Below are 15,510 nucleotides of genomic sequence, written 5' to 3'. Positions count from 1 at the left end.
GAGGCCGGGAGGAGGCGGCAGGCATGGGGGATGGGTCAGGTCTGCAGTTAGTATCTCGGTGGAGCTGACTAAGGGACTTAACCCTCTTAAGCTTAAGCTTTGGCTTCACTGTCTGTTAAACTGTCGCAGAACAAGCTCCTACCACCCAGTTTGTTAAATGAGAAAAATGCACGTGACGCCTTCAGCACAGCTCTGGAATAGTGTTGTGGACAAATCAATATAATATACAGAATTTATCAGAGTGGACCTTGACGACGTTATGTTACGAAAAGACATATACTGCATGATGCCGCTTATATGAAGTTCCCAGAGTAGCCAAATTCAGAAGAGCAGAAGGGAGGACGCGCTGCCAGGGCCTGGGGGTGGGGGTGAGGGACACAGGGAATGGGCAGTCAGTGTCTAAAGGGGGCGCTCTGGTCTGAGAAGATGAAAAGGTTCCGGAAATGATCGTGAGAGTGGCTGCTCATCAATGTGAACGTAATTTGTGTGTGTGTGAATGTAACTGATACCACTCAGCTGTACACTGGAAGATGGCTAAAAGGTACACACACTGCTACATATAAAATAAAGAGATCCGGACCTACTCACAGCACTGGGAACTATATTTAATATTTTGTAATAACCTATGAGAGAAAAGAATCTGAAGAATATATATACATATCTGTAGCTAAGTCACTTTGCTGTACACCTCAAATTAATACAACATTGCTAATCAACCGTACCCTAATATAAAATAAAAAAATAAATTGAAAAAAGAATATATATACGTATACGTATGTATGTAACTGAATCACTTTCTTGCACATCTGAAACTAAGGCACTGTAAATCAACTATACGTCAGTTTAAAAAGTGGCTCAAGTGGTAAATTTTATATTATGTATATTTTACTGCAGAAAAAGATCATCAGAGTCTTTCCTGCCTCTTTAAGATAATGGGAATTTTAATACATGTTGGGTCTCCAGGAGCTAAAAAAAAAATGTTTTTCCAGGTGGTAACTGCCCCTCCTCTTTTTTTTTTCCCTGTTGCTGAGGGTGAGGGTGGTACAGACAGTTGTTGCCTAGTTGCTAAGACGTGTGTGCCTCTTTGTGACCAGCCAGGCTTCTCTGTCCATGGGACACTCCAGGCGAGAATACTGGAGTGGGCTGCCATTTCCTCCTCCAGTGTATCTTCCTGACCCAGGGATTGAACCCGTGTCTTCTATGTCTCCTGCTTTGACAGGTGGGTTCTTTACCACTGAGCCATCTGGGAAAACAAATGTTAATTCTGACAAGTCACTTATTTTGATGTAAAGGATAGTGGGCATGGCAGGTGAGTTCAGACAAATGCTATGGAGCTGGTGGTCCTTCATGAAGAGCTGAAGAGTGAGAAGCAAGATCAGGAAGGAACACAAGCGGTGGGAGGATGGCTGAGGTGGTGGTAATGAGGTCACCCAGGCATCTTCCTGCTACAGACCAGCCCCACAGGGTGTTTTTCTTCCTCCTGGAGATCTCTAAGAAACAGAGCCTTTGTTTTCAGGATAGGAAACCAGTCCAGGTTCAGACAACACGAAGCAGAGCAGGTGCTCCAAGAATATGGTCAGAAGTCCATCCCGCGGCAGATGAACACAAGGTGTAGAAGCCAGTGGTAAATTCCAGGTCCCAGGAGACAGTCTGACCCCAGGCTGCTCCACTACTGGTGTAAATAATGCACATAAAAGGGACCGTCATTCCCACAGTAGGTTAATAAACGAAGTCATCTGCAGAGAGGGTTATTCTTCCCTCTAATCAACGGGTTAGCTTTGTCTTTAATTCTGCTTCTTAAAATTCGCTCTTCCAGAGGCAGGCTGGAGACCTGGCGGCCAGGCTGCGGTGATGAAAACAGCAGTGCCAGGGCGCCACCTACTGGCAAGACTCCCCTAGGGGCCGGGAGGCAGGGGCTGACCGTAAGGAGCCACAGCCCGGCCCCACGCTCCGGGGATCATCAACTGTGTTCCGACACTTTTTAAAATGTGTAGTCATGTCCGGGACAAAACTTGACCCAAAGGAAAACTGACTTTGTGCTGAGCTGGGTTTTTAAAAGAATCTAATTTCATTTTCCCTTAAGAGGTTATTTTTAAAATTTTATTGAAGTCTACTTGTTTTAAAATATTGTGTTAATTTCTGTTGTAGAGCCAAGTGAAAAGTCATACATATATATTCTTTTTCATATTCTTTTCTGTTATGGTTTATCGAGGGATGTTGAATATAGTGCCCTGTGCTATGCAGCAGGATCTTAGCTGCTTATCCATCCTGTTATACTAGTTTGCATCTGCTAATCACAAGCTCCCAGTCCTTCTCTCCCCCACCCCCTCTCCTAAGAGGTTTTGAAATGCCATCCTTCCTTGGATTAGGAGTTTGGGATTAGCAGATGCAAACTATTACGTAGACAATATGGATAAACAAGGTCCAGCTGTAGAACACGGGAAACTGTGATAAACCACAATGAAAAAGAATAAGTAGATAAATAACTGAATCACTTTGCTGAACGGCAGAAATTAACACTGCATTGTAAATCAACTATACTTCAACAAAATAAGTTTAAAAGATAAAATAAATGCCACCCTCCCTAAGAAAAGATTGCCTTTTCAATATCATAGTTGGAAAAAAAAATATCATAGTTGGTACATACAAAAGTTATGTTCTTAAGGATAATACCATGAGGAATTATGGTATTATCTGTGAAGCCATGACCTCACCCAACCCCTAAAAACTTCAAATGCCATCATGTGAAAATGAGTAAAGAGTGGTAATTGTACATTCACAGCTTCATGCAACATCATGAGTGAATCTCTGCATAACGTTGTTTTGTGTTGTTTCTAAAAGGAAGTAGGCTCTGGAAGTCTACAGTGTATGACACCTTTTTTTGTAAAGCTCATGACCATCAGCTGTTCTTCACCCAGTCTAGGGGCAGGAGTCATGGAGCCTTTCAAAAATTTGATGAAAGAATTAGTCTTCTTCAAAGGAAAAAAACACACAGGCACAAGCAACATATCTCACAGGGTTTCAGGAAGTTCATGACTCCCATTAAGTCTCACCCTAAATCTGCCATGTAAACAACTCAATAATGAACATTTCTATAGTAGAAACTTTATTTCCATTCATAAAATATATCACTAAATAGCTGAAAAAGTTACATATTATTTTAAAACAGATTTAAAAAATCATATTAGCTTTTCCTTAGCAAAATGCTTTTGTCTTCTGTATTTACAAGAGTATACTATACTTCAGGTAGACAATTTTCACTCAAGCCAGCCTGGGAAGGCCTTTGGATGAAGGTAGATGCTTCGGTAATGTTATCAGCTCTTCTTGCCTTGTGCAAAGGATGACTGGATTTTACAAAAGTCCCCTTGGAAACAAGAGTAAATACAGAGAGCTTCTAGGGAAAAGTCCAGCAAAGCAGCAGTTGAGAATATATTTTCACTTAGTGATGAAATTAATCTTATTTTGGTAATCTACACAGCCTGTTTAAGGTAGGCAGGGGGGATGAGGTCCTTAAGACTAAGTCGTTTCTCTAGGAATCTTCAGTGTGAGCCTGAGGAGAGGGTAGCCCCAAGTCCACCTCTCTGCTGTAAGGTCGCCTGTTTTGGTAAACAGAAGGACGCTCTGAAACACGGCCATCCATGTTCTGATACATCTGTGTGTGAGAAAGAGATGGACACAGATCACCACCACCTAAGACTGACGAGTCACATGCCTACATTGCAAATTGTTACTTGCTTTTATTACGTATAGATCACAGAGGATAGTCTACGTATTAATTGACAAAGCAAATGTGGTCTTTTTATTTAGGGTGAAATCAAGTCATAGTCAAATATTTTATTTCACTATTATTTCTTCTCTTAGATATAGAATCTCAATCTAGAAATGCTAACGCCGAGCAGAAAAACCGTAAAAGAGAGAGGTCATTTGTATAAAGAATGGATAAACAACAAGGTCCTACTGTATAGCACAGGGCACTATATTCAATATCCTGTGATTAAACCATAATGGAAAAGAATATGAAAAAGAATGTATTTATATGTATACCTCAATCACCTTGCTCTACAGCAGAAATTAACCCAGCATTGTAAATCAGCTATATTTCAAATAAAATAAATTTTTTTTAAAAATGAGAAAGTCCCCCCAAAGAGACCTGGTCTTTATACAATAAATACAGAGAACAGATTTCTTGGTTTTCACTTGGGAGTTTTGACTTTAAAATTTTTGTCCAAATGAAAACAGCTCTACTCTTTTGTCTCACTATAAAGTTAATACACATTCATATAGATAAACTAAGCAATTGTTGGTCAGTCACTAAATTGTATCCAACTCTTTGCGACCCCATGGACTGCAGCACACCAGGATTCCCTGTCCTTCACTATCTCCTGGAGTTTGCTTAGACTCATGTCCACTGAGTCAGTAAGGCTATCTAACCATCTCATCCTCTGCCACCCCCTTCTCCTTTTGCCTCCTAAGCAACATAAACAGATACATGGACCAAAAAAAGCTGAAATCACTGTTACAGTAGATTGCTGTTCACACACAATTTTGTCTCAGGAGGCTCGGACAGCAGATTCTGTTGCAGATCCTTGTTGAGAATTACTAATATGTTGTTCCTATGTTACATGTGTTACATCTTTTCACTATTTACTACACATGGTCACTTCTCATCATTTTAAAGGCAGCCTAGGGTTTCATGGTACTCATGGACCACAGTTAACCTTTTGATGGATTGGTCATAGCTGACAAACTGCAAAGTGCACACATGACCTTGTCTGTCTTTGGGATAAACTGTTGTTTAGTTGCTAAGTCGTGTCTGACCCTCTTGCAACCCCATGGACTGTAGCCTGCCAGGCTCCTCTGTCCATGGGATTTCCCAGGCAAGAATACTACAGTGGGTTGCCATTTCCTGCTCTAGGTGATCTTCCCAACTCAGGGCTGGAACCTGTGTCTCCTGCACTGGCAGGCGGATTCTTTACCACTGAGCCTCCTAGGAGGCCTAGACTCCCAGAACTCCAGGCCTGTGCTCTTTATTACCTGATTGAGTTGTACAATTATTCCATATGAAGCCTTGCTGTTGAGTTAGGAAAACTCAGTGCCTTCTGGAGATAGGGATTACGTCTTATTTTCTGGTTTTGTCCTCTGCACTGGTCACTTAAAAGCATTTAACTTCTTAATCAATTGATTGAAATTTTCGGGGAAAGTGTTTTTAAAATTTTTTCCCCTTTAAACACTTGTCTGTAAGTATATCTAACCCCATAAAACTTCTAAGGAGTGATCAAGACCAATTGTGATGAGGAAGGCAACTTGGTAACTAGATTTAGTGCTTAGCGAATCAGCCATGAGAGTTCTGAGTGATGGAGTTCTTTCCTTCCTAAGGATGTTTTATGAAATACTGTACTGCTACCTACCGCTGCTTCTGCATCTGCCAGCTGACACCCTAAAAATGAAGTCAGGTTAGGGAAGGATGGTCGTTTCCTGGAGTCAAAAGCCCAGCAGGATTGCATTATAAAGTATCTGCAAAGACAACAGAACAGGAGCAAGACAGGAAATCTGAATGAAGCAAAATGGGTGACTTTCCACTTCACAAAGCACCATTCATTACTGCGGAGTGACTTATTTACGGCGTGTTTGTCCTGAGGCAAGTACTGTCCTAGACTTAGAATTCATATCAGAAAGGACAAATTAGATGATGCCTTTGGACAAATACAATGTGGACCAGAATTCAGGAGAAGGGTCCCTCAAGTGAAAACTGAAACCCAGAAAAAGGTTCAGTTGTGTTCAGAAATTCCTGAAACCAAAAGGAAGAATTTCTTTTTCTTTTCTTTTTCTTTTCTTAAGAGAAGCCATGGGAACTTCATGCTAAGGAGTTTTACTTTTTTCTCATGTGTTGGGAACTAGATAGACGGTACATTTATGATTTCAGCCACTTTTCGGTCCATCCTGTACTTACATTTCTTCCGTGGCATAAAACGGCTGGTCCATCTTGAAACCACTCTGGATGAGTTTGTAGAAGTTAGCATCAGCCGGAATCCCAGGGTAAGGATTGACACCTGGAAAAACAGGAGGGCGTATGACCATCCGCTCACCCTTCATTTCTTTATCATTTATTCAATTAGCAAACACTTGGATCCTCAATTCCTGGACCAGCACTGTGAGGTGCCGGGCTCCTGGCAGAAGCCTTGTTCCTGCTTGAGAGCAGGTTTTAGGACAGACAGACAGACACCATCGAATAAACATAAAGGGGCTCAGGCTGCAACAGAAGTAAGACTGGGGGAGCTCTGGGAAGGGGCGTTTAGTCCACCCTTTGAAATAGGAGTGGAGGAGGGGTGCAGAGCGCATGGAATGCAGAAGTCCAGGGAACTTCAAGTCTTACCAAGCGAAAATATTTCCCAGAGTAATATTCCGTACGACCAGACATCGCTCTTAATTGTGTAGATGCCCTCAAACAAGCTTTCAGGGGCCATCCACTTCACAGGCAGACGGGCCTGCATAAAACCCAAGCAGAGGTTGATGGTGAATTTTCCACGAATAAACATCCCTTCTTTCCTCCAGTTAGTGAGATGATCACCTTTTTTTTTCTCCCTAGTGTTAGTTGCTCCGGCCTGTCTGACTCTTTGCAGCCCCATGGACTGTAACCCGCCAGGCTCCTCTGTCCATGGGACTCTCCAGGCAAGAATACTGGAATGGATTTTGCCATACCTGCCTCCAGGGGATCTTCCCGTTCCAGGGATCGAACCTACATCTCTGGCATTGCAGGTGGATTCTTTACCATCTGCGCCACCAGGGAAGTCCATTCTCTCCCTAAGGGCACTCTTACTGCTTCCCTGAGAAAATCTTACTTCCCAAGGGAACATTTCTCACTGTCAAATTAATACTGTAACACATTAGCCTTAGACAAACAAACTTTTTATTTCTTTAAAACTCGAGCTTGCATTTGGCGTTAGTAAGTTTACAGTAGACTTTCCCTCCCCCATCCCCGCCTCCCTTCCCTCCCTCCCCACAGTGAGGAGCAGCCAGTCACTTCCCCATAGGTAAGAGGACGCTGGTGAATTAGTGGAATATTTTGTCAAAGCATTTCTTGGAAGAATTTTAGTGGAAATCTCATCCACAGGAATGCGGTGAGCATTCGGACGTGTGCGGAGGAGCACACGACATGGGTTCCAGAAATGACGCTGGTGGTGTCTGTGGCTTTAGTCACCCCCAGTAGCTTGAAAGAGGAGTTTCAAATGGGTGTAGCCTCAGATTAGAATCAAGACACAGGGACAGATAGGTTCCTGGGGCTGAGAGTTTTGAAGCATTCTCCATTTCATGGGTTGAGAACCCTTCACTGAGCACATTTAATCTACCAAGTAAAATCAAACCTCGAGAAAGAAACTCTTTTAAATTCTTTTCAAAAGGATGAGCTGGGAGAATCAAGCTGGCCAGTCTGGTTCTTTTGATTAATTAAAGGAATTAATTGTGGTTCCAAATGGAATTGGCTTTCCTGCTTAAGAAACCACCAGCTAGGAGGTGAGGACTTCAAAGCCATTAGTTCGTCCTATTTATGACTGCAGCTACAATAAGGGAGGCACAGATCCAAACTCAGCTGAGTGTCTGATTCTAGTGGGAACACAGTTTAATTTTATTTGTAACCTTTATTGTATGTTTACCCTCCACAGACCCTTTCTTCCCTGTTGGTTTTGTTAGTTTATTCCCACAGTGCTACGAGGTAGATGAGTAATCCTCATGGGAAACACTGAATCATTGTAGTTGTGCACAGACAGTGTGGCTTAGACCATTCACTCTCTAACGCGTGTGCTGTGCAATATTCAGCAAGGGATGTTTCTGTGCCCGTTTCCTCAACCACAAACGGGTACTTTGACCACTGAGTCAATACCTGGAATACTTACAATAGCAGTTAGCACCCGGTAACCACAATACCTGCATTCGTTGTTATTATTCTTACTTCAAGAGTAGGGACAATAATGCAGATAGAAATCATAAAAGTGAATAGCCAGAAAGAAGAGGAGCTGAAATCCAGGTATTGTAATTCTTAAAAACCATATTCGTTCAGCTATACACAATTTTATCATCTACTACTTTTAGAAGTTCTCTTATAAGGAACACACCTGTCCTCAGTTTTTTTTTAATGAGGAGATTCAGTGATGTTTTGGCTTCCCAGGTGAGTCGGTGGTAAAGAACCTGCCTGCTGGAGAATTGAACTGCCTGAGGGTTCAGTCCCTGGGTTGGGAAGATCCCCTGGAAGAGGAAATGGGAACCCACTCCAGTATCCTTGCCTGGAAAATCCCATGGACAGAAGAGCCTGGTGGGCCTCAGTTCATGGGGGTTGCAAAAACAGTCAGACATGAGTGAGCACACAAACGCAAACATCAGTGATGTTTTAGGTCTCCTTGCATCATAACAGTAATAGGATGATAAATATCCGGCAACTAACATTTGATTTAAATACTTTGCCTTTTTAAAATGTATATTTAATGTTTAATTTATATGTTGTATTTTGTAAATGCTGTCTTGTAATGATTACCTATTCCCATGATCGAAAGTATAACACAGTAGTCACTTTATAGCTAAAGGAAATGAAATGAGTACAAGTAACAAGATTTTTTTTTTAAGTGTGGACTGCACTCAAGGCCCCAGTTGATAGGTGTGATGCTATTTTGTTCAACTTTTGTTATAGATGGACTAGTCCCTGATGCTGCAGAAAAACCTTCGAAGCATAAGGAAGTAGACTGCTGGAAGTTTTCTGAAATTATCATAAATCACAAATGCACTACTGTGAGTGCAGATATTTAGATTAGCAATGACAAAGCACAAAATGTAGAGCACAGGGAACTATACTTGTGATAAACCATGATGGAAAATAACAGGAAAAAGAACGTGTGTGTATATATATACATATATATGCATAACTGAGTCACTTTTCTCTACAGCAGTAACAACATTATAATTCTACTATACTTCAATAAAAAAGAATAAAATGATATTAAATAAAATAAAACTCCCCCCAAAACAGGATAAAACTACACGAGAAACAGGAGTCTCACATTCCCCCTGATGACGTAGTTGGAATCACTCATGATATCTCGAGCCAGCCCAAAGTCGCCGATCTTCACCACTTTCCCGTGGGTCACTAGGACGTTCCTGGCAGCCAGGTCCCTGTGAACACACTAGAAAGAAAGAGATGGGAGTGTGAGTTACCAGGCTGTGTGTGTTACCACAGAAGACAATCTCTCCTATTGTTTCAAGTTCAGTAGGAGTTACAAAGGGCTTCCCATCTGGCTCAGATGGTAAAGAATCTGCCTGCAATGCAAGAGCTGCAGGAGACGTGGGTTTGATCCCTGGGTTGGGAAGATAGCTCGGAGGAGGAAATGGCAACCCACTCCAGTATTCTTGCCTGGAGAATCCCATGGACAGAGGAGCCTGGTGGGCTGCAGTCCGTGGGGTGGCAAAGAGTCGGACACGACTGAGCGACTGAGCCCACAGGAGTTACAGATGACGGAAGGGCAGGTCATAGAGGCATCTTATCTTTACTGAGTCCTGGGCAGTCATCACGGTGGGTAACCCGGTGTTTGCACAAGTCAGCTGCTGTGGCTGCAGCCATCGGTGCTCCCTGGGGAACATTCCCAGAGGCCAGGGGGCCGGGTTCTGAGAAAGCAGGTCAAGCAAACCAGAGGCGCGTCTGGCTATAAATGAGACACAGCAGCCCGGCCTCTGCTGGGCTCCCAGAGGGGTGTGGGAGCTTCTGGCAGGGACAAGTGTGTTTTTCCTGACTGGAATGGAAAATAGCTTTGAGAATAAAATGGCATAACATATTTTTTTTAAATTCGGGAAAAATACTAGAAGTTTGGAAAGATTGACTGAAGTGGAATGAAAAGCAGCCCTGGGCTTCCCTGATGGCTCAGTGGTAAAGAATCTGCCTGCCGGGACTTTCCTGGCTGTCCAGTGGCTAAACTCCATGCTCCCAATGCAGGGGGCCCAATGGTCAGGGAACTAGATCACACATGTTGCAACTAAATATCTTACATGCTGCAACTAAATATCTTGCATCAAAGATGCCGCTTGTCACAACCAAGACCTGGCAGACCCAAATAAGTAAAATAAAAAAATACTAAAAAAAAAAAAAAAGAATCACCTGCCAATGCAGGGGACACGGGTTCAATCCCTGATCTGGGAGCAACTAAGCCCCAGTGTCACAACTACTGAGCCTGTACTCTAGAGCCTGGGAGCCACAACTACTAAAAAATTAATTTTTTTTTTCTCCAAAATATTACAAAATAAAATCTTTGCCAGCCCCAGCATGAACTCTGTTCAGAAAATCTTTTCTGCACGGCCTCTCCGCCCTTGGGTCTGACATGCCTGTTTCTCCCCTGGGTTCCCAGACCTTAACTGAACATAGTGTTTATCTCAGTCTAGTAGCATCTCTGCTTTCTTTTTCTCCCCATCAGAGATAAGACCTGCCTCTGTATCTTGGCACCTGTCATGGTGCATGGCACCAGTCAGCAGGCAATGCAGGATGGATTCACGGAGCCGCGGAGGAAACCCAGGGGCAGCCAGAGAAGTAGGGAGGAAACCGAGGGGAGACTGACAGGGTGACCCAGAGGGACCTGCCTGGAGGGAAAACAGGGGAGAGAGTTCCAAAAAGCCAGAGATTCTGCAAACGTTCTTATTAAAACAAGCCCAGGGGGGTAAAAGGCAGTGCCCCTTGACCTCCAGTTGTGAGTGGTTTGAATATTTACCTAACAACAGGCAACCGGGTCCCACAACAGGTCCAGCAACAGGGCTGGACCATCTAGGGAGATGCCATCAGCGTGTGTAAAGAAACTGGTGAAAGCGCTACTGCAGATGCAGAGGTGAGACAGGGGCTGACTCAGCAGCACGCTGCGAAGACAGGAGAGGAGTGTATCCTGGGATGAGGGCTGGGGAAGGATTAGGAGACTGCGATTCTTTTAACTACAGAGCAGCGATGCCCAGCTTTGGAAAAGCAAAGCAGAGACGTCAACATATATTGACTGAGTTGGCCAAAAAGTCCATTTGGATTTTTCCTTCACGTCCTATGGAAAAAACCCGAACGAACCTTTTAGCCAACCCAATACTTTCAACATCCACAAAAGAAAAAAAAAAAAAAACCAAAACCTTGGGATTCTAACTGGGGTTAACTAGAATTAATCTGGACAGAACTGACTTTTAAACATAGAATCTCTCCTCTATGAACAAAATAGAACTCATTATTCAGGTCTCCCTTTTTGCCCTTTAACCAAGTTTCACAGGTTTCTTCATGTAGATCTTACATGTTTCTTGTTTTATCTCAACCTGTTTCATAGTTTGGTTGTTCTTGTGAATAGATATTTTTCCTGTCCTTCAAAGCTACTGATTTATTCCAGGTTCATCTTTTTCTTAAACCTGGGATATAGCTGACGTAATACATTATATTAGAGATAGCACATTTTTAAAATTTTCATTTATTTATTTATTAAATTTTTTGGCCACTCCACCTGGCAAGCGGGATTAGTTCCCCGACCAGGGATTGAACCTGAATCCCCTGTGGTGGAAGTGTGGAGTCTTAACCACTGGACCACCAGGGAAGTCCCTGAGATAGCACATTATTAAAGAAAGGAAAAAAAAACCAACTTGAAATTATTCTCTTCAAATTCAGGGAGAAAAGAGGAGAGTGCAAAGGGGCGTGGAGGAGAGGGAGGGAGGGACTAGAAGACACAAAAGGAAAAGGTAGTGGGGGAGGAAGAAGTTGGGGAAATAAGGAGAAAGTAAGAAGGTAAGAAAACAGGAGAGGAAGTAGCCAGACAAGGGGCTGAAGTCGGCTTACAGGCAGCAGCAGACAGTTGACGCGTCAGAGAACGGGCAGGGCTGAAAGACTATTTTAGAAAGAATGCAAAATTAGGGTAGAGTCCCTGGAATGAGGAGGCTCTGAGGTGTCTGTGTGGCAGCCCCAGTGGATCGGGGATTAGCAGGCTCTCATAGCAGACACAGCTGGCCAGGGTGGCCGGCCTGGCCAACAAGGCACCCAGGATCTGAACACCTCCATTCATCCTCTGGGTCAAATGCAGGGCACAGGCTGAACAACCTGAAGTGACTGTCTTGGCCAAGACTATACATGGCATTGAGGTGGGATTCCTGAGGACCTCCTGTCTGGAAGTTTCGGGAACTTTGGGCAGCCTGAGAGGGCTGGGATAGCCTTCATGGAATAAGGGATCCCGGACCTTTATACTACAATTAGCCAAGAGCTTAGGTGACTCCAGCAGTGAACAGGAGGGAAAGACAGACTTGAAGGGCTGCAAGTTAAAATAAACAAGGAAAAAAAAACCAACCAGCACCTCTTCTTCCAAATTATCTTTTTGTTGTTGTTGTGAGTTTTGCCTTTAAAAAGGAGCTTACCGACTTAAATTCCAGAAATTCCATTCCTTTGGCCACTTGATATGCAAAGCAAAGGAGATCTTCAAAGGTCAGTACATTCAGGTCTTCTTCTTCCTCCAGCCTTTTTTGGTTTTCGTATTCAATTTCATCTGTAAAATAGAACTGGTCCTCATTTTTGCCAAAATGCAAAGAAGCTGCCTTATGGAAGAGGGGAAGGGCATGATAGGGGGAGGGGATTTAGAATGACAAACTATTATGTATAAAATAAGCTACAAGAATAAATTGCACAACACAAGAAATAGAGCTGATATTCTATAATGAGTATAAACGGAGCAGAACCTTTAAAAATTGTGAGGCACCATATTGTACATCTGTGCAATATATATTGTAACTTATATAATATTGTACGTCAGCCATACTTAAAAAAAAAGTTACTTTATAAATCTCTGTGAGCACCTCGTGTACAAACGGAGCTGTTACATCATCTTTCTGGTGGCACCAGGGTTAACCTATTTATGCAGAGTACTGTGAGGCCTAGGAGGCTTCCCAGGCAGCTCAGTGGTAAAGAATCCTCCTGCCAATACAGGAGACATCGGTTTGATCCCCACTTTTTGGCTGAATGACTTTGAATAGCTGAGCCACAATTTTCTCATGTGTAAAAGGGGGCTAATCAAACTTTCCTCATTGGACTCTTAGAAGGATTGACTGGAAGAACATTAAGTGCACAAACAGTTCATAAAATGTAGTAGATAATTGGTCTTTCTTTTCCCAACGTGGCAAAAATACCTAGTGCAAAAGAAAAGCATCTGGGACTTCCAGATCCCCTGGAAGATGAAGTGGCAACCCATTCCAGTATTCTTGGTGGGATAATTCCATGGACAGAAGAGCCTGGGGGGCTAGAGTCCACGGGGTCGCAAAGAGTCGGACACGACTGGGCATGCACACATCCGCATACATGCTGCCTAGGCAGAGTCACCTAAAGAGTCTCTTTGATTAGAGGAGTGAATTCTCCAGCTCTTGGTGATGAATCAGAGGTCTCAGATGTTCTTCTTTTTTTTTTTTTGGCGGTGCCACATGGCTTAGGAGATCTTAGTTCTCCGACCGGGGATCGAACTCAGGCCCCCTGCATTGGAAGCACAAAGTCGTAACCTCTGGACCGCCAGGGAAGTCCTAGATGCCCTTCTGTTGCACTAGGTAGTTTTGCCACATTGGGAAAAGAATGACCAATTATCTACCACATATTATGAACTGTTTGTGGTTTAATGTTCTTCCAGTCAATCCTTCTAAGAGTCCAATGAGGAAAGTTTGATTAGCTCCCTTTTATAAATGAGATAACTGTGGCTCAGCTGTTCAAAGTCATCCAGCCAGAAAGTGGGGGAACCTGGGGGTTAACCCGACTTCCATCTGACTCCAGAACTCATCATTGCTTCCACTTACTAGGTAATAAGTGGCTCTAATTAATTTATGACTTTTTAAAAAATTTATGACTTTTAAAAAGAATAACCTGACAGATCAAATAAAACCGCGCTTCATGTTTATTAGTTGAAACATTGACATAAAATTCATCATACATACATTGACGGTTTTTCACTACCTTTAAGGCAAATATCCATTAATGAAGTCTTTGGATATTAGCAAAGAAAAACATGCTTTTGCATTTACGCACCTTTAAAAAATATAATAGTAAACACAGAACTTTTGCATCTGTTTCTATTTGGAAGCGCTGTTTAGAATAAAATATTACCTTCAGACTGAAATGAATTCCCATTGAACCCTGAGATAGGATCTGAGTCTGGGTGTATTTGAACTTCTCTTGAACCCGGCATACTATTTAAGAAAAGAAAAGTTATATCATTATTTATGTTCTTCTGAGTAGAGATTTTATTTTAAAATATACAATTCATCAAAGAAATGAATTCCAATTACAAACGGGGTTTTAAATTAAAAGCATAGCATCAACTTATCCTTTTTTTGTGTGTGGACATTAAAAACATCTGTGTAATTGAGCTTGTCCATCAAACTAGGTTAAGAGTGATTCCCATTCTCTGTTTGGAACCTGCTGGTTCAAAGAGGACCTCACTCAGTTCTTCCCACAAGCCTACAAGCTGGGTGTCAAAGTCACATTTCATAAAAGAGAAATTAGGCTGGATGAGATAAATATGATCTGCCGAAATCACGAAGCTAATAAGGAGTGTGACTTTCCCTATAAAAGTCCATGTCATGCAAATCTTCTATAGAGAACTTTAAGTGTTTCATCATCATTTTTTTCCCCAAGTTGGCCTTTGTAAAGCTCATTTCCTTTCCCTGTGAAATTAACAAGGAGTAACACTGAGAATCTCTTTTATGTATAAAGTAAAACTCTTCACTGAGGAATTTTGTATGCATGATATACAATGATTCCATTTTTTCTAGCATAAGAGTTTACTCTAATTACAATGTCCATATCTTTACAAAATGGCTTAATGATTTCAGACCACAAATATTCCAAAAGTAATTGCTTCGTGTTTTTAATATCCAGTGACTGGAATGAATCGAAGGTGCTGAGTTGATCAACACAGTTGTCACTAACCAAGGAGTGCTGGTCACACACGACTCCGTTCTAAAACACAGATGACATTACAGAATCCTCTTGGTCTGAGAGTATGAACTGAGAAATGAGCACGAAAGGAAAGACTGGCGTGAATTGTTAAGGGCAGCTGCACAGAGACATGCCTGGGGTCTTCACGGGGTCCCCGGCTTCAGGATGTTAGTCTGTCTCAGCACTAGAAGGCCAGAGGCATGTGCTGAAACATACATGCCAAGAAAACAAGGACTCTCAAACGCACCCTCCATACATCCCCCCATAAAGTTAAAAGTCTCTAACAAATCCACCTCTAGAAAAAGGGACAGCTTTCATGTAGGAAGGAAATAGAAATGCACTAGGGATTGAGGACCATTCTATCAGAGCACCTGTGAATTCACTCGGAGAAGGCTGTTACTGAGCTACTATGTTCAAGTGATCAGCCAGAAATGTCCAAGGAGGAGGACGAGCATTCCGCCAAACCTACAGCCTGTGGGGACCACGAACCACTCAGGAGTCCACGGATGGCAGAGCACAGAGATGAACATCACCCCGACTTTATTTTACTCCCATCGTTATGC

General features: G+C 42.6%; 1 protein-coding gene across 1 annotated transcript in view; it reads right to left on the bottom strand.

Moving 5' to 3' along the window:
• Positions 1–3,098: 3,098 nt before the first annotated feature.
• Positions 3,099–15,510, bottom strand: part of FLT3 (fms related receptor tyrosine kinase 3) — a 67,301-nt gene continuing 54,889 nt past the window's right edge. The window contains exons 18-24 of the mRNA XM_043892425.1: positions 14,114–14,196; positions 12,391–12,518; positions 9,045–9,167; positions 6,374–6,485; positions 5,951–6,050; positions 5,409–5,514; positions 3,099–3,652 (exon numbers count right to left, since the gene is read on the bottom strand). Of these exons, the coding sequence (XP_043748360.1) occupies positions 3,530–3,652; positions 5,409–5,514; positions 5,951–6,050; positions 6,374–6,485; positions 9,045–9,167; positions 12,391–12,518; positions 14,114–14,196 (775 nt within the window). The 3' untranslated portion in view covers positions 3,099–3,529. The remainder of the gene's footprint in view (positions 3,653–5,408; positions 5,515–5,950; positions 6,051–6,373; positions 6,486–9,044; positions 9,168–12,390; positions 12,519–14,113; positions 14,197–15,510) is intronic.

Source organism: Cervus elaphus, chromosome 30 (genome assembly GCF_910594005.1).
Source record: "Cervus elaphus chromosome 30, mCerEla1.1, whole genome shotgun sequence".
Taxonomy (NCBI): Eukaryota; Metazoa; Chordata; class Mammalia; order Artiodactyla; family Cervidae; genus Cervus; species Cervus elaphus.
This window is presented reverse-complemented; position numbering and strand designations above follow the sequence as displayed.